Source organism: Dermacentor albipictus, unplaced genomic scaffold (genome assembly GCF_038994185.2).
Source record: "Dermacentor albipictus isolate Rhodes 1998 colony unplaced genomic scaffold, USDA_Dalb.pri_finalv2 scaffold_11, whole genome shotgun sequence".
Classification (NCBI taxonomy): Eukaryota; Metazoa; Arthropoda; class Arachnida; order Ixodida; family Ixodidae; genus Dermacentor; species Dermacentor albipictus.
Window position 1 is genome coordinate 10,379,467 of NW_027225565.1, and position 19,297 is coordinate 10,398,763.

The following is a 19,297-nucleotide window of genomic DNA, read 5'->3' on the forward strand; positions in this document are numbered from 1 at the left end:
GACCTCGTGCTCAGCAGCCCAACACCATAGCCACTGAGCAACCACGGCGGGTATACAGGATTTAGATGGCTATACCGACAATAACGGGAAGTCAATGCTAGACCTTTGCGAGCAGCATAACCTCGTGATCGTGAATACAGGGCCTAAGTGTGAAGGACAGATCACGTGGGAAGTGGGAAACCGGCAATCGACCATTGATTACTGTCTGATGACAGAAGGAATTCATGATAAGTTGAGAGAAATGGTCATCGATGAGGAAGGGTTTAGCAGCATAGGGAGTGACCATAAACGCATCATTTTGAAAATGGGATATGTAGTTGGGAAAGAAAGCAAAATGGCCAGTCCAAATTTGAACGCTGAACAAATAGCAAATATAGTCACTGGAGTGGAGGAAGGAATTGGCAAGTCGCCAAGTAAGGGGTGGGAATATGGTGAGCTTCTAAGTGTAGTAACGACAGAAATACGGAAAGAGAAACAACATGTTCATTGGAAAGGAAAAAAGAAACCGGAAAGCTGGTGGAACAAGGAGATACGAGAAGCGATCGCCGAACGACAGAAAGCATCTCGAGAGCACAGGCAGGCAAAGAAGGTGCAGTTGCCACAGGATGAAGTAACCAGTAAATGGGAAATATACCGGGAGAAAAAGTCTACGGTTCAAATACTGGTGCAAGCAAAATTAAAAGGTGAAAGTGAAAGTTGGTTGTCAGAAATACGTGAGAAAAAGAAGGCCGCACCTAGAATATTTTGGAATCACATAAAATTATTAGGCAGGAAGTCAACAACAATACAACAACATATCCTAGACGAAGATGAAAACAGACTGGAAGGAGAAGCAGCAATAAATTACATCCAAAAAGTAACAGCCGAATCTTTCCAAGGCAAGGACGAGGTTGTATTTGAAGAAAAAAAGAGCATGAAAGAGACCCAAGGGGGAAAGGAGCTAGTGCTTACAAATTTAAACTGGAAGAAAGCGGAAGAGAAAATTCCTAAGCGCACAGCCACAGGGCTAGACGAGGTTCCCGTTAGGCTGATAAATGAACTGGGACCAAAAAGTAAGTAAGCTCTCGTGAAAGCAGTTGAAAAAACTTTAAAAGATAGACGAATACCAGACAGTTGGCGACAAAGTAGAATGAATTTAATTTATAAAGGTAAGGGGGAGAAAGACAGAATTCACTCGTATAGACCGTTGACCATTACATCGGTAATATACAGGCTAGCAATGCAGGCAATCAAATTAAAGCTTCAAGCATGGGCAGAAAATAATGGCATTTTGGGAGAGCTTCAGAATGACTTTAGAATAGGTAGGCGTTTGGATGATAACTTGTTTGTTCTTACTCAGTGTATTGAAATATCAAAAGCAGAAAGCAGACCGTTGTATGTGGCCTTTTTGGACATTACAGGAGCATACGACAACGTAGACCGCAGCATTTTGTGGGATATTCTGGAAGGGGAAGGCTTAGGTAACGATTGTATACAGCTTTTGAGAGAGATTTACCTAGAAAATACTGTTTGCGTTGAATGGGAAGGGATGAGGAGCGCGGAGAAAGTTCATATCAACAAGGGACTGAGGCAGGGGTGCCCTTTATCCCCGCTGCTGTTTATGATGTACATGGTGAGGATGGAGAGGGCGCTCGAAGGAAGTAATATCGGGTTTAATCTCTCATACAAACAGGCAGGTACAGTAATAGAGCAGCAACTCCCAGGTTTATTTTATGCGGACGACATTGTGTTGCTCGCAAACAAGCAAAGTGATTTGCAACGTCTGGCTAATATCTGTGGACAGGAAGGCAACAATTTAGGTTTGAAATTTAGTGTTAGAAAATCAGGTGTTATTGTATTCAATGAAAACAGAGAACAGACAGTGGAGATACAGGGCCAAGAAATACTTCGGGTAACAGAATATAAATACCTTGGTATATGGATAAACGAAGGCAACGGATATATGGAAACACAGGAAAAAACCATAACAGTCAAGGGGAAGAGAAATGCGGCCATAATGAAGCACAGAGCGCTATGGGGATACAATAGGTACGAGGTCCTCCGAGGTATGTGGAAAGGGGTAATGGTTCCAGGACTTACTTTTGGAAATGCGGTTGTTTGCTTTAAATCAGGGGTACAATCAGGACTCGACGGGAACCAAAGGTCAGTGGGTCGCCTCGCATTGGGCGCTCACGGGAAGACTACAAATGAAGCTGTGCAGGGGGGATATGGGCTGGACTAGTTTTGAAGTGAGGGAAGCTCACAGCAAAATTAAATATGAAGAACTACTGAGGAATATGGAAGAAAGTAAATGGACTGGCAGAGTGTTCAGGTATTTCTACAGTAATAACATTGATTCATGGTGGAGGAAAAGAACTAGGAAGCTTACCAGCAAGTATGCGGCCTGTGGGGTGGGCAACACAGCAACAAAGAAGGTCAAGCGGAAAGTCAGAGAGGCTGAATTAATCTCATGGGTGGCGGCAATGGAAAAGAAACCTGCCATGAGTAACTACTTAAGGGGAAAAAACGAAATTAGGAAAGAAACCATTTATGATAACTCAAAGGGAAGCTCATTACTTTTCGAAGCGAGATCGGGATGCCTTAGAACACGCACCTATAAAGCGAGATATAAGAAGGAAGAAGCATGTGCTTGCTGCGGTAAAGCTAGGGAAACGACGGAGCATATTTTATTAGAATGTGAAGACGTCTATCCAGCGGTCGATTTAGGCACCACTGGCCTCCTTGAAGCCCTTGGGTTCAGCGGGAGCAGTGGTAAAGCAAACAGGTCCGCAATAGACATCAGTAAGAGGCGATTGGAGGATTGGTGGAAGAAAAGTAGGGAAACGACAAAGGACGGAGACGTACAAAAGCACAGTTCGCAATAGGGTATCAGAAAATTTGGACGTAATAGTTCATTTTTTTTTTCATTGGTTAACCTAGGTAGGATATTAGACAGCATAGTAGCAAGAGCTTGGTGGCGCAAGCCACCGCCCCGTTCCAAAGGGGACGCTCATAACATTCATCCATCCATCCTTCGCAGCGCCCTCTGGGCAATGCCAGAGCCCCATAGTGACGCAGTTATCCAAAAACAGCTCCTCTATCCAGGCCTAGTTAACTTGAGTTAATTACTCGTACTGGGAGATGAATGCGACTCCTTCTACGAGCCCAAGCATTATTATGACTTATTTCGGTAGTTTTGGGGCACGCTCGCCGCACCTGGCTTTGTGACGAAAAGCACCTCGGCCGTGTGACGCAGTTTCGCGTGTACTGAATCTTACTAGGACAAGTTTTGGCGCTTTCTCTGACCCCACACATTATTGTAACTAATTTCGCTACTTTTGGGGGTACTTTTCAAGCACTGAGGCCGCGCTTGGCGTAGTGGCGCAGTTAGCGGAAAGCAGCTTGGCTGTGTGCCGCAGTTAGTTTCGCGTGTACTCAATCTTACAGGGAGAAGTTCGGGACGCATTCTCTGGCCCCAAAAATTATTGTAATTCATTTCGTAACTTTTTGGGATACTTTTGAGGCATGCCCGCCGCGCCTGGGGATGTGAAGCTGTTAGCAAAAAAGCAGCCCGGCAATTTGTGACGTTTCTTATGGCCCTGTAACAATATATACCTTATTTTGGTACTCACGCTTGTTGAAAACACGACGAGCGATTGCCGAGAGTGATAACACGGGAGTGTGTTGCTTGCGCCGGCAGGACGCGTAAAAGAACACCGAGGAGCTCAAAAACTTGACATTTCTGTATTCTGAGGGACTCAAAACAGGCTTTGCACCCACGAATCTGTCTTGAGTGCGACTAGAAGGCACTCTGCGAGCTTGTAACATGGTCTGGCTGAGCTTGTGTTGTAGCCACCTTTGTGTACTTGGCGTACCATCGCGTCGACTGAGGCCAAATTATTTTGGAAACGCGCAGTCACCCGTGTATTTGTGATCTTAAAGTGCAGGAAATAACGCCCTGGAATTCGGGAGGCGTGCTTGAAAATCGGATACTTTCTTCAGATTTTATGGCATTTGTTTGGGAAGAGTCTATTTGCTACGAAATGTATGTAAAAGTGAATTTGTCCTTAACGCCGCTCATTCAACACTTACGCACGTTTTGCCTCTACACGCAATATTCCTGTTAGGTCAATATACCGAAATGATACATGCTTATAATTCACTTTTTTTCAGCTGATGGCATCCGGTGGAGCTTCGTACGGCAACGACTGCTGCTTACCTAGTGCCGCAACTTCGGATGAATGCACAAGAAGCCCGGAACGAGCATTTATATAGAGAAAAATAAACATTTCATCATTTCAGAAGACGTCTTGCGTTTTCTGTATGAAATTGCACGTGACACAGATTTGGTGGAGCCTTGTGAAATGAAACGATTCCGCGCCAAGGCCGCGCGTGGCTCAGCAGTAGAAGCGAAGAAAAAAATGAATGCCGCGGCGATCAGCGGAGCCGGCGTGGCGTGTACCAACTGGCGTTCAAAACGCGTGCGCCCAAAACCGAAAGATGGTAATACCATCCGCTTGGTGCGCTACAGTAAATTCGGCCGCTGGGCTCTATGGGAGTGTCCGGTCTTGTTGAAATTTCTTTCTCTATGGGTGAACCGCTTTGCAGCTTCTTACGGGGACGTGCCAGCCAGGGGTGGCAATACTGACGTCAGAGGCGCTTTTTTTATCGGTTTCGCTTTCATAAAGAGATAATGCTACAAATGGCAGTGTCATTCGTTCTTGTCTCGTGGACTTAAATATGGGTTTCAATGGTCTCTGCGTTTCCAAGAGTACGTATAAGCAGGAAAATGCTCGCTCTCGTCCGCAAACGCACACACGCACTCCCTCGCCCGAACACACTTCCTCACGCGCACGCACACACTCTTTCCATCGCACGCACAGATATCCATGCGCACACAAACACACACACTTTTGTCCGCAGGCATGTATGCTGAAACACGAACATGCACGGTCGCACACGTGCACATTCGCACGCCGACAAGTATGCACCGCAGGCATGCAAACGCGCACACACATACACAAACACGCTTACGCACGCGCAGATGCAGGCATGCACACACGCCGCGAACGTTCACACACGCATACATGCGCTCGCGTGCATGCATATGCAAATACGGAGGCACTAAAATGCACACACTCTCTCTCCCTTGCATGTACACACACACTCTCTCTCGCACGCACACTACTCTCTCTCTATCCGTCGTACGCACGCACAGACATCCGTACACACACAAGCACGCACATATTATTTGGCAAGCGTGCATGGCGAAACTCGAAAACACGTTGGCACGCGTACACGCGCTCAGGCATGCATGCACGCACACGTATACAGGCACTCGCGCGCATGCAAACGCATATATGCAAACGCACACGCCCATGTAACCATAGCAGACACGCTCCAGACACGTACGCACACGCATAACCACTCTACAATCTTGGCTGCCTGTCGAAAACCTGCGCGTGCTAACAGACTTCATAACACTCCCTCAACCATTACCATATCAATGCCAACTGTAATAAATCGCTTTATGGTTTAAATTTGGCGTTTCTTCAAATCAATGTGCCCTCTACTGGGAGGGAGAAAAACGATTTCCTCCTGTCGTGGGACTTCACCGCGTCTCTCTGACCTGCTTTAACGCGCCACCAATGTTCCGACTAAGTGCCAGAATGCATATGTTGTTGACTACCCTCTTGTGGTAGTCGGTTGAAACTTTTTGACCGTCGGCCGATATTCTGAAACATCATAAAAAAAAATAATCCCATTGAGTTACACTTCTGCATTGCTGCGAAGTTCCGAAGAAGAATGTCCAGAATTCCTGGCGTCACGACGATGCCGCCTCTGCACACACGAGCGCCGGGGGGCCGCGGGGCCACATGTCACGCCCTGCGGCACCACCGCAAGATCCTGTAGCGCCACGAAACGGCCATAGGCCCACAGGCGCGCCCTTGCGCGTAACCCATCGCTATAATTTTAACGCGATAGCGTTAAGGAGCTCGTGTCGCAGAAAAGCCGGTGTCGTCGGCGTCGGGTGTCGGCGTCGGCGTTTTTGCGGCGTTGACCGTGAGCGATAAATCACGGCAGGCACTCCATAAATAAAAAGCAACTTCCAAGATGGTCTGGGTGGGAATCGAACCAGGGTCTCCGGAGTGTGAGACGGAGACGCTACCACTCAGCCACGATTTCGATGCTTCCAAAAGGTACAAACGCGCCTCTAGTGAATGCGGTGTTGCCTTCGAAACGAGCCGTGGAAAGTTATACTGTGGTGTATATAGGTAATTATGAACATGTAACTTACAGAAGTCGCAATTACACGAGTAGCGAAGTGCGTTTCGCTGCATTTCTTCTGCGCTTTCCGCACACGGAGAGCCATCTTGCGGCAAACACAGAAGAGCCCCTCCTCTCCATGTACGGCGCTGCCCCGACAGATGGCGCGCCACGCGCGCATTGGAGCTGTCGCGGTTCGGACTCTCTCCCCTGACAACGCTTCGCCTCGCTCCCTCCGCAGAATCAAGCGTCCTTCCTTTCTTTAGATCACTATCTCTCTATCTCTCTGCCCGTGCCGATCACGGCGTTTGGCTGGCGTGCATCATTTCCCCCTCCGGGATACCGAGTTCTTTGGTTCGCTCCGATTGCTCAGGCGCACGTTTCATTGCTGCGCCGAACGCCGCGTTGCTCGACCATATGGCTCGACGCTCACCGCGTCTGATGCGGGGCGCCTCGTAAGTGATGGCTGCCCTGTAGCCCATTGTCTTACACCCATTGGCGGGTCGACGGGAACGCTATCGCGTTCCACTCTTGAAGGCGAAGCTTAAGCGTCCTCCAATTTTTTCCTTCGTCATCGGCTCGTATGAAGCCGCGGCCCCGCTGTCGCGCAGTATAGGTCACTAAGCAGGTTGGATTAGAAGGAATCGACAGATGGGAAGAATAGATCTGGCCTCTGCGTCGTTGTCCACGCAGTAAACTATAGCTTTCTTGTTGAGCATGCGCACTAACGAAGCGTTTGATCACGTGGTTCGTAGACCACGTACGGTTGCCGAGGTGTCCTCCTGAGTAACTGCCACTCTTTGAGCAGTGGCTGATGAGCTGCGGTGACAGCGACTACGCGAAAACGTGGAGCGCAGACTGATTTCACCGCCTGTGGTCTTTTTAAGTGAGTCGAAATTTTGTTTCCCCGTACGAGCCTTCTTTCCGGCTTTTTTGCCACGCCCCCTTCGATGTGTCTATGGCGGTCCCAGTTCGAGCAGCGCAGGGCGTTCGAATTTAATTTTGTACAATCGTCATATCATGCGTTCTTTGATGTGTCAGCAAACAAATTTGTGCGATCACTTTCGCCAATATTCTCTGCAATCTCTGCACTGTCGGTCAACGCTTGGAAGTTGCAAGGCAAGTCTCTCGCTTGCGCACTTTTGTGACGTTAGGAATGCGGTGATAGCAAAGGTTTGTTTTTCTATATGCGAGCACGACCTCCCGTTTGGGTAGTTACCATCTTGGGATAAGGGGACTGGATTCTATGGAGGGGGCTGTGGTTAAAAGTACAATCGCCCAATTTTTTAACCTGAACGCGCGAGCATCGACCGGCCAGTCGATAAGCGCCGTATAACGGAGTACAGCGGCGAAGTGTGCGAGAATACGCGCGTGCGCGCAATGCACAGTCCAATGCAGCTTCCCTCTGCCAGGCGTATTCTCGCACACTTCGCCGCTGTACTCCGTTATACGGCGCTTATCGACTGGCCGGTCGATGCTCGCGCGTTCAGGTTAAAAAATTGGGCGATTGTACACGAGCAGCTGTACTTTTTGGAGATACTTTACTAGGGAGTCCAATGTTTCCTGGTTTTCCGCTGGGCTTTATCCACTGCTACAAATTTGCTAGCCGTTGCGACGTAAGGCACTTATGGATACTTTTCCGTCGATGCCTCGTGAACCCTAGGGCAACGTACACGAGGTATAAAATGTCTGCTCATGTTCGGCTGCTGTATCTTAAAGAGCTGTCTGATATAATCGGTGATGCGGTTGCGCTGAAGTTTTCAAAGCGAGGCTTTGTTTGCGAACTCTCCCGGACTTTTCTTACCGTGGCTGCTGGCTAGGTGCTGCTACTATTAGCTTGCTAAATAGCTGCATGCAGGACGCACTACTATCATTACTACCCTTGTAAGTGTGCAGCTTGATGACCTTGTTTTCTGCGGAATTACTCGGTGCTGAAACAAATACCAAAATGTCTTCAGTGGAACACGTATGCGTTAGCAACAACACAATTCCTTTATTAAGGCAAAATTCTATGGCCGCTTGAATTCCCGACCATTAGCTTAATTCCCGCATATACTTAAATGGTGCCAACTTCAATCGCCGTGTGTTCATTTTACAAACGTGAGCAAGAATATGCCGGTCACGGGAGAGCGTGTTGAACTGCAACGAGCTCCCACCTTCCCGCGCTACGGGCAGTCGAGAAGGGCGCTCGAGCGACGGTGCGCACCCCATCATCTCTTATGAACTGTCACGTTTTTTCCTTGTCGAAGTACAGAGGTGAGCAGCCTTGTCTAGAACGCTCCGCCGGGGCTCTGCGGAGCAGGGCAGCAACGTTATAGCAACTGGGTTCGAGATAGGCGTATTAATTAGTACTGCTGTAAAATTAACAATCTGTTGTTTCCGTCGTTCACCGTATGTTTAAACTATGCATAAATACCATGCACCGACTGTGAAACCTTCAGTTTATAACTAGGAAAAAAGAAAGCGGCAACATGCCATTCTAGTGTTAAACTACGCAGACGCGACCCCACCCAGCGTACATAAGCACTTTACGTACCGGTGTGCTTGGAGCTCGACGCCTCGCGAGGAGCCATGGTGATGTCTCTTCAGGAACTAAAGACCGCTCTGCCAAGTTACGGGCATATAAGAGTTTTTAAGCGTATATGGACGGACGTAGAAGTTATTCGAGGACGAATAAGAGTCTATACCTAATATACCTAATACTAATATAATACTAATAATATAATACTAATATAATATACCTATACCTAATAAGTGACTATATCTCGTGAGTGCTGCCGAAATGTGTCCAAGACATCAGCTAGTTGAATTTTCAAGTTCAACCGAGCCGCGACAAGCCGACTGCAGTAATTGCGCTGAAGGTAAACATTTCTTAATGCTAGTAAACGCGGATAAAAAAAGAGCACGTGATGGAAACCTTTCCAATACATTTTCCTTGCCTTTCCCCCTTTCAATCACCAGAAAATTAACAAGCGCCGAATAACGACTTTAAGTGGAGAACGTGTTCATTAAGTATGTGCCAGTCCCTTTCTCAAAAAAAAAAAGGTTTGAGCAGAACTTTGACATACCGAAAATAATATTTTGGTGCTTGGTCTAAACGTAATTACCGGCAACACATTGTATCGTGTGGCTAAGTAGTGAACAATAGCTGATCGATGTTTTTCACGTGAGCACAGAGCACTTAGAAACGCCAAGAAACAAAAGTGCAGTGGCGGCCAGTGGCAGATGCATGCGATTTCTGTGGTGGAATTTTCGTAACACCGGTATTGCGCGTGCTGTTTGGGAATCTGAATCGGCAATTGTGTTAAGTTGGCAGTTTCACCTTCTGACATGTATCGCAGTACCATGGCTTCGAGGAAGCCGGCTAAGCCGCACATTCACGTTCTTGTACGGTGCTGGTAAGCTTTTGACTGTCATATGGGGCTAACGCGCTGGAGTTTTGAATTAAGCCCCTCCATCCTCCAAAATAGCGTCATTCTTAGGTCCTTCCGCCACCCGCACCCCTAGAATTTCCTTCTCGCCGCCTCTTATCGTTCCGGCCTCCTTCGCTTCCCCATTGATCACGTGTTGCACGCGTATATTGTATATTCTTTTTGTATATTCTTTCTTTACAGCGCGCTCCGATCGCCATTCTCGGACCAGTGCCATGTTTATAAGGCAGTTGTATATTCAAGAAGCCCCCTTGGCTTCCGGCGTCAAGCGGAACTTGCGTAGCTTCAGCTTCCTGTTCCGAGTGGAAGTGGCGCTGCTTTTTTAGCGTTTACTTTCGCGTGGATGGAGGGGCTTTAGGTGCCACCACCAAAGATGAGGCTTTATTCTCGACTCGCAAGGCGGCTGCACGGCGACACTATCCGCGACGTTGACTGCCTGATTGTCTGGGGAGAACTAACGTGTCTTGAATTTTGTGCCGGGAAACGGAAGTTTTGCAAAATGCAACTTTGCGTTTTCATCAAGATGGAAACACGTGACGTTGGGCTGCAGTTTATCGACTGAATACATTGTTTTGTCCTTGGCCGCTACATAACGTTAGTGTTTCAAAAAGAAAGTGAGCGGTAGCGTACAGAAGCCAGTGCAATGCATCTGCAATATCGCGAATATGTGGTGGCGATCATAGGTAGCCATTACGTCTGCTTGCTGATTGGTCTAAGGAATATGCCGTGGGGAGCGCCACAGGAAGGGCCGTTTCGTCAACGTCAATTCGACGTTGCGTGGCGTTGCGCTGGGCGGCCATTGCAGAGATTTGCCGCCATAGTTTGTGGTGCGACGAGCCACGTGAATTATGCTATTGAGCGGCCACACGCAATGGCGGCCGAGAGGAATGGGTATCGCCACATTTTCTCCGTCGTTTGGCGCCATGAAAATATTTTATTCATAACGCGTGCTCATAGTATTTACAACGTAAATACATGTGGTAACGAAGCTTCCATAGGAACCCATACGTTCCAAACATGGCGTTCATCGGCGGTTCATAGGGTGCCTCGATGCGCGCGCGCGCTGGCGCATCGAGGCACCCTAGCGGTTCATGGGGCTTAGCGCCATCTGTATGTGGTGGGAACACTTCCGGCGGAAGAAAAAATGTGACGCCATGTCCGTTAAAAGTAGAAGTGACGTCATTGTTTTTGAAGGCGCGAAATTTGTTTTGTTGGCCTGCCTTTGTAGCTGGGTATTCAAGTGTCCCGCCACTCGACTTGATAGGCGTTTCGAGCTTTCAGCGCGGAAAGCGGTGCAGGAAAATGTCAGCCGTATGGTTGTCGAAATCGCACCCCTGCACAGAACATACTTTGGAGGCCGACGAAAGCTTCAGGTGTAGGATGCTGATCCTATCGTCGGACGCCAAGTCCGTCGTCCAGCGCAGTCGCACGGAAACTACACAATTATCTGGCGGTCGTAACTCACTACTTTTGACTGAACAGATTAAGAAGCGAGGAAGCTACCCGAGTCACCAAGTTCAAACTTCGACAACGCGTGAGGGGGCGTATTTCAACGGGTCAACTTTACGAGCGCACCTTTTTGCTCATTTCAAGGCATGCATTGCATTGCGAGTGATAGTGGTGTCAACGCCTCCTGTAGCGATGGGGGCTGAAAAGAAATGCATTTATTAATAATAATAAAATTAAATAAACTTGTATTTTCTTAACTCGTCACGAATATACAAAATTGACCAATAAATTTATTTTCGTTGAATGAATCTGTCTCGCTTGAATTAACTCTTTTTTTCTTTCCCAATGTTTGTTCCCTCCAAACCTAGTCGCGCTTCAATCGCTGCTCCCATAAGCCCCCTTGCTGATGTCGGTGGCAAGTTGTACTGAACCGCTTTTCGCCCGAAGCTTCGCGACCTATTTGAATCGACCTTGGTATTTACATCGCTCTCGGGTGGTGTTGGAATATGCGTTTTGAGCCATCATTTTTTAAATGAACGCGTTTTATGACATAATGGTTGAACACAGCAAACATCCTGCAACGTTGTCCACTTTTCACTGCTGCGTTTGTATTGTATTGTAATCAAGATTGTCTTTTCGCACAATCAGAAGTTATGACAATGGCGCCTTAACTTACAAAAACGAATGTATGTACGTAAGGCGGCGCCTTGAAGTTTCCTCACGCGGTGCGTGTAACCAGCGAAATGAACAAGAGATGGCAGCGCCGGCGATTGCGTCGCTCTCGCGGATACCTCGGGTGCGCGCAACGCTACCGGTGATATTCGGCCGTTTCTCAGCCAGCCGAGTCGGGCTGAGTCGCTTGCGTTTCGCGGGATAGCGATAACGTGGCATAGAACGTGCGCGCATCACCACTGGTAGGTCGCGTATGTTGTCTCAAGGTAGAAAACAAGCGCGTCGGCGCCAGTGCTCGATGACTCATTCCGTTTCCCGGGGACACTCATCCTAGCTAATGAAGCAGACCACGGCTTATACGCAGCCGACGACGGACGCGAAAAGAGTCTTTGATTGAATAATCGTGCGCTTTGGGCTGGTTGCTTTATTTTTACTGAGGAGGAAAATTGTTTTGCACTATCAAAATCGTTACGTTCAGTGCCTTCATTTCAGTTTCTCAGGCAAAATGGCAAGTTTGAGTCGCGTTACGAAAGCAAAACGGGGCCACCAGCGCCATTTTGTGCGCGTCGAACCTACGTCACGCCTCCAAGAAAATAGCGGAATGTCCAGAATAGAGCGTATGCTCACGCACTTTGAAGTCGATGCCTGGAGCCCCGGCCGCTCACTTCGCCGCGGTCCGCGCGCACGGTTCTTCCGCACGACGCGCGGTTGAGAGCGCTGCCATACGATATATCGCATGAGCGCCGTCAGGCGGTTTCGTGTTTCGCTGGCTTTCTTCAAACGCCGAAAAAAACCGCCATGCAGGGGCCGAATCTTATAACGGTTCGGTATACGAACCGTTCGCTTCGCCGCCCACGTCACTAGATGTGCCACTCCCAAGCCGGCAGTGAAAGAAGGGGAGGACGCGACCAATAGATCAGATGACTCTGAAGTGTACGTCATCATATGACGAGCTAATCGAGGAATTGCAGAATGTTTCTGCTTGCTAAATAAATGTAAAATATAAATTAAATATTATACGCCAAGTTCTGAAGTATAAACTTGTGGTGCCGGGCGTTTACGCAATGCAGAAGTAATCGATTAATGTCATTCTTTTTCATTCTCAGCCCACAGGCGGTATCGTAAGCGTAAATAAGTTGGCAGAGTGCAGCGCTATGCCGTCTGCTACCAGGAGCTCGCACGATGCAAGCAACAGGAACGACCTGCCAGCACTTAAGTAGCTAACGCGACAAAACCGTGAACTGGTTCTTAGGGACACCTTTACTAGCCGACGATATCAATTTTCCTTCTTTTTTCGCCCTTCGTCATCGGCTCGGACATGACTCGATCGCTCGCCGCTGCGCTGCCCCTATCCCTGCGTTCTACCTCACGGCGCGTCGCGTGATAGAAGCAATGGAACTTAAATCGAACATTACGGTATACGGGCCCTGCATTGCCTGTGCGAAGTCAAATCGAAGAGTGTGGTGCTGACGGTGCGCGCTGTGCCGTGAAATTGAGAAAGTATGGCACTCCCGAACTAGAGAAAGAAGGGCAGCCAAATAAGAGAGCTCCACAATACCTTCCCGTCCTGACTGTATAGTTTTATCAGGCGAACGAAGGAAGCGCTGAACCAGCCTAGGTTGAACCCTTCTGACTGCTGAACGGCGATCTGCGAGCTATTCACACTGGCGATAGCACTGGGAATTCGATCTCACCATGCAAATATCTCCTTGGCATTGACTTTGAAGCTGAGGTCACGGGAAAGCTGACCCAGCCCTTCAACCGGCCAACACAGTAATTGCGAGAGCAACTTTGTGGACAATGTCGGGAGCAGAGATCTAGGCAATTCCGACGAATGCTTCGCGTCCGACTTAGCTCTGGGAGCTGCAGGCCGGTGGCGATGAACCGCAGCGCCCAATATTCCTTCCCCTGCGTAGAATGGCCACTCGTACGCTTGCACCCGAGTCTCCTCCATTTGATAGCGTAGCCTGCAAAAGGTCTACTTAGAAAGCCAGCAAGGGCGGTGCAACTCATCATCCGTCCCTTCTTCGAACGCGTATCGCACTTCCAGCCGTGGTCGACACCGAAAGAGCAACGCCAAGCAGACGACGAAGGCAAGTAATATATCCTCCGAAGCAACCAACGCACGCACGCGCGCGCTACGCCCGCGTGTCTCCGGGGTCGCGCGACCGGCGCGCGCGGCCAGGGTCACAAGCCAACAGCCAAGCCACAGCAACGAAACCCAAAGCGGACTACCCCTTCGCCGGTTCCTACGACCGGTTCGCTATGAAAATGATTGACAGATGCGTGACGTATTCAAAAATTGCGATACCGCCCCGCTGCCTCTGACGACCTGTGACGTAATCAAAATTTTGGCCAATCGGGTGAGGCCAAAGGAACGGTTCCCCAACCGAACCGTTATAAGATACGACCCCAGCATGTGCGTTGCCACAAAAAAATTGGATTGCTCGTTTCTGAATCGCCTGTTAAACGCAACGAAACGCACTTGGCCCCAAAATGAATAATACATATTTTGCATAATTTACCTTAGCTAACTAATTAAGCGGAATATAAATATACTCTGAGGAGCGCCACATGACGACAAACCATATGCTGTCGGTTTCATTCAGCTGCGGCTAACCAATTCCTTTGTCCTTCGTTCAAGTTACGTGAAACACCCTGTATACGAGTACGTAGGTAATTATCTAGCAGAATAAGCGGGCCAAGTCTAACGAAGGATCGAAAAGTAATAAATGCTTTTTTTTCTCTCCCTTCAAGAAAGTCCAGTAAATCATGTGAATCGTAAATCCGCTGGTTGTACGCTGCAAGTAAAAATAACTCGAACTGCGAGTAAGCTGCTCGTCCCGTATGCATCACATTCCCGTTTCTGAGTTTCTTATACTATACGCACTAGTCGGATTAAAAGAATGGTAGTTTCGAGCTGGAAGGCGAAGCATCGATTCCGATAGCAAATTAGCAGAGCGCCATACGCAATAAGGATAGTACTTTTGTCGCTCGTATGAACTTGTAAACAATCGCTTGCTGACTGAATTAACAAGCATGCTGGCAGCGTGCCCCGCGAATGTGAACACATCACACTCGCTGACAAAGCGCTTGCATGAGGAAATGCAGCAGCGAGTGAAGTGAGCTTGTGCGTTCGTGCTCTCTATATTGCGCCAACGGAATGTGTGCACCGAGAGCACACAGCACCCACAAAGCTACGAGCCGCCCACGCACCTAGACGCACCCCCAATCTAGATCGCTCAAGATATGGCCGCGCGACTGCGCGCATCCGCGACATAAGCCGCGTTTGCATGAATGCGACAGTGTCGCATCGCATCGCATTTCTAGCGCATCACATTCATGTAAACAGCAGTAATGCGCTAGGAAGGCGCATCGCATTAATGCGCCAGGCGAGGGTAGATTTACGGGTGCGAGTTGACTCTCGCGGAGCATGTAAACGCAGGATCGTCGCATTAGGAATTATGGGAAGGAATTAGCCAACAACATGGCGGCGGTCCCGGCTTGGCATTGCTTTTGTAAAAAGCATTTCGTTCGCAGCAAATGATTGTGTAAACGGCTTTCGCTTAGTCTCAGGCCACTTCGACGACAGAGTATTAAGGATAACCTTGTGGTGTTTTCGAGATCGCTCCTCGTTTCGAACGAGTCGAAGCCTAACAAACATTCGAGATGTCAGCGCTACCTATCGCTAGAGTAGGGAAATAGCCGCAACGACGGCATATGGCCTCCGAGATCCAAAGATCTCGCTGGCCAATGAAAAGTGTAAAAAAAAATGTGCGCTGCTTCGCGTACGGTACACTATACCGTATAGCGTACGCTGTAAGTTGCGTACGCTAAAGCTGCCTGTTGCAGCCACGGTAGAGCCCCCCCCCCCCCCTCGGGGCCTCGCAACGTAGGCGGTCTCGCGTACTTCCTGGCCGCGTTCCTCTTTCGCGCGGGCTCGATTGACCAGATCGAGCCGTGATCGTCGGCTCCCGTCGCACGCTTTCACTCGCTCATACAGCGTATGGGCGCGCGGCGATGGTGTTATCGCCCTTGGAGTTTATACGGAACGTCATGTATAGCGACGCCGACGGCAGAAATGCGCCTGGAGTGTCTGTATAATTGTTATCGCAATAAAAAATTTGCTCCCCTGCTATTGACGGTATCAGTCATACCATATACGCAGACGACGTTACCATCTGGTGTACGGGAGGTAGTGACGGACAGGTAGAGATGGCCATGCAAGAGGCGGTTGATGCTACCGAGAGATACCTTGAGTCCACGGGCCTTCGGTGCTCACCGCACAAGTCGGAACTGCTACTTTATCGACCCAAGCGCAGAGGCCCGAAACCAAAGGGATGGAAGCCACTCGCCGAATGCGACATAAAACTGCGCACAAAAGACGGAGGCTATATTCCGAGGGTGGATGCTATCCGGATTCTCGGCATGATGGTAGAGTCGAGTGGTTCAAACAACCAGACAGTGCTGCGACTCACTAAGAAGACGGACAATGCCATCAGACTAATCAGAAGAGTGGCCAACCGGCAGCAAGGCCTCGGAGAAGATAACCTCGTGAGATTGGTACATGCGTTCGTAATGTGTCATTTCACTTACGTCGCGGCCATGCACAACTGGCAAAGATCGGAAAGGGATAAGCTCAATGCATTACTTAGGAAGGCAATCAAGAGAGCTCTCGGCCTCCCCGTATACACTCCCACGGAACGCTTACTTCAACTTGGCATGCATAACACGCTAGAGGAAATAGCGGAAGCACAGGAGAGGGCCCAGTTCATCAGGCTATCTACCACACAAGCTGGAAGGCACATCTTACAGGAGCTGGGCGTTCCTTCCAGAGTAATCAAAACAAAGTTCTGCAGCATCCCTCGAGAGCAGCGGGACCGCATCACTGTCGCGCCTATCCCACGAAACGTCCATCCAGAACACAACGTGGGAAGACGTCGGGCGCGCGCGAAGGCTCTCCTGGAAAAGGCTCGTGAACAGGCTTCGCAGAACAGTTTCGTAGACGCAGCGCGCTACGCCGACGGACAGGCCTTCGCTGTAGTTAGCGTAAATCATGAAAGCCAAATAACGAACGCAATCTCGATTCGGACGACGTCCTCTGAAATCGCAGAGCAGGCTGCAATAGCGATGGCCTTATTGGACAACAAGAGGACATCAATCTACAGTGACTCCATATCCGCTGTTAGGGCATTTGCCAAAGGAACCATATCCGAGTCGGCACACGGAGCTGCGCGAGGGATCATCAACCGCGTAGCTACCGGGCAGCGTGACGCCGGGGGTACTGACAATCGGGACTCCCCTTCCTCGTACACCGAAATTACCAAGCACTTTTACTTGGCTCGGAGGATCTACCCCCTCCCACATTGCAAACTCAATAGACCTCAGGCTTTGACACTAAGGCTTCTACAGACGGGGGCATACCCAAACCCCCTACTTCTTCACAAGATGTACCCCGAAATTCAGACGACAAATGCATGTGCACTATGCAATGACTTGGCGAAATTACCTCGCATGCTCTGGCGATGCCCCGCGTTACGCAGTGATGAAAGTAACACTTCTTCACGCTGGGATGCTGTCCTACACAGCCCCAACCTCGAAGAACAGTTATGGGCTGTCCAACGGGCCCGCGACGCAGCGGAGAGGCTCGGCCTCTCTGTCCCGACGTGGGAGCGGCCCGCTGCGCGCTAGGGCGCGCCCTAAAGGACCCTAATAAAGTTTTTCATCCATCCATCCATCCCCTGCTGAACGTGTTTTTGCATGTAAAAAGGGGAATTTTTTATATCCGTGCGAAGGTTGTTGGGGAGAATAGTCCGACTATTTTTTACTCCCTTCACGAAGTTTTTGCGGCAATTCCCGAGTTATTCCTGGGAGCTCACCGGCTATGGCGCCAAATACCTCATTTTTCCAGAATTTGTCGCCTCATCCTGAATCCGTGGAACCATATTTCCTTGCAGTATAGGAAACAAAGACGACAAAACGTCGCAATGGCTGGCTTGCAATGGCAGTTGGAGCTTCGGCGGAAGTGAAACATGTGTACTGTACTGCTTGCATGCGCGCGTAAACACACAAATGCGGCCTTGCTCCGTGCACAGGTTTCACTACTCAGCCATGTGACGATTAAAAATTGTTCAGTTGCGTGCCCGGAGCAAGCACTTCCGTCCCACTGCCGTACGTACTACCGCACGTACACGACCCCCGCTAAAGTAAACACGGCAACATTTCGACCCGTGCGCCACCAGGACATGTTTTGTGGCCGAGTGTAGGCTTAACAGGAAGGGACGGATCTTCTGAAGGCTAGCGAAGTATGTTACTGTTAAATCATGTCGTCTTGAGCAAGGTTATCACGTGATTTTAAACTCCTTTAGGGTTTCCATTCACGTGATCTAAAACTAATGTCGTAAAGTCGGCTAGTGACATCCTTTCAGTACGTTTCTTAGAGGTTGTTGTAAAACGATGTAGCGCATTTTACTCCATAATGCCAGAGTAATTTCTTTTAGTGCGAGGGCGTTTTCAAGCGCATCAGGGGCAAAAGCCCGAATATCGGCAAATTTTTCCCAAGTGTAGTTGTTGCCTGCGTGGCTGCGACGTAGACCCACTTTAGGCAGCGTGATACAGATAGTGTTTGGGACTGAGGCGTATGTCAAATCTGAGCTGGTGCAGTTCACTGAAAACATCTTCTGTGTAAAGGTATGCAAAAAGGCTGGCCCAGTGTTCACAAAAAGCTCTTACGATACCATGTCACTGGTCGGCTGGCTTGGCGTCCGACAAGGCGACCAGCGCTCAACACCGAAAGCTTTGTTCGGCCCGCAAAGAGAAAATTCTCCGTACATGGGTGTGATTGCGACACCACAGTGACTCCTCGCTGCTTGGCTTTGGGTGTAAGAATGCTCGAAACGCCGATCGATAAAAATAGCCGGGCATTTTAAAATACAGCTCTAATGGAAGGCTACGAAAACGTATCTTGCGCCTTTGACCACAAAAAACTACGTCACTTCTATTTTTAACGGATATGGCGTAACTTTAGTTTTTGTTCTGCCGGTTGTGTTCCCCGGCTACAGATAACGCAAATCATCCTCAACCATTCAGCCAGCAGGGGAATGATAGGCAGTTTATAGACATGGATTTGCCTAAAGTTCGCCCTTCTGGATTTAAATGGCTTTACGAATTCGCAAAGTGATCGTTTTAAAGAAAATAACGCGTTATAAATAACTAAACATGATTAGCATCGTCCGACAGCAGGATTCGAACACATGACCTCTAGCCCAAAAACCTGATTTTGCAACCATTACGCCACTGACGCATGGAAAAGCGGAACCACTGCAATTATGAGCGATTACGCTTTCTTGCAGAGTCTTATTACCTTCGGCATTAAAGAAAGTATCAATTGATATGAAGTTTGTCAATTTGGGTCCTGATATAGCGCAATAAACAGAGCCACGAGGACATCTGAAGCGCCAAGCACGAAGATCAGACAAATCCAAGTACTAACCTAATGT

General features: G+C 48.9%; 2 protein-coding genes across 8 annotated transcripts in view; both read left to right on the forward strand.

Annotated features, from left to right (window-relative positions):
- Positions 1-4,283, forward strand: part of LOC139051392 (centromere protein I-like) — a 118,676-nt gene extending 114,393 nt beyond the window's left edge. For both annotated transcript variants that reach the window (XM_070528411.1, XM_070528412.1), the window contains one exon: positions 4,153-4,283. In XM_070528411.1, the coding sequence (XP_070384512.1) occupies positions 4,153-4,254 (102 nt within the window). In that variant the 3' untranslated portion in view covers positions 4,255-4,283. The remainder of the gene's footprint in view (positions 1-4,152) is intronic.
- A 2,702-nt stretch (positions 4,284-6,985) lies between these two features.
- LOC139051385 (uncharacterized) overlaps positions 6,986-19,297 on the forward strand; it is a 101,136-nt gene continuing 88,824 nt past the window's right edge. For 3 of the 6 annotated variants that reach the window (XM_070528402.1, XM_070528403.1, XM_070528405.1), the window contains exon 1: positions 7,198-7,365. In XM_070528402.1, coding sequence (XP_070384503.1) covers positions 7,267-7,365 — 99 coding nt within the window. In that variant the 5' untranslated portion in view covers positions 7,198-7,266. Of the gene's footprint in view, positions 7,133-7,197; positions 7,366-19,297 lie in introns of those variants that run through there. The other 3 variants (XM_070528401.1, XM_070528404.1, XM_070528400.1) reach the window with 3 other exon arrangements.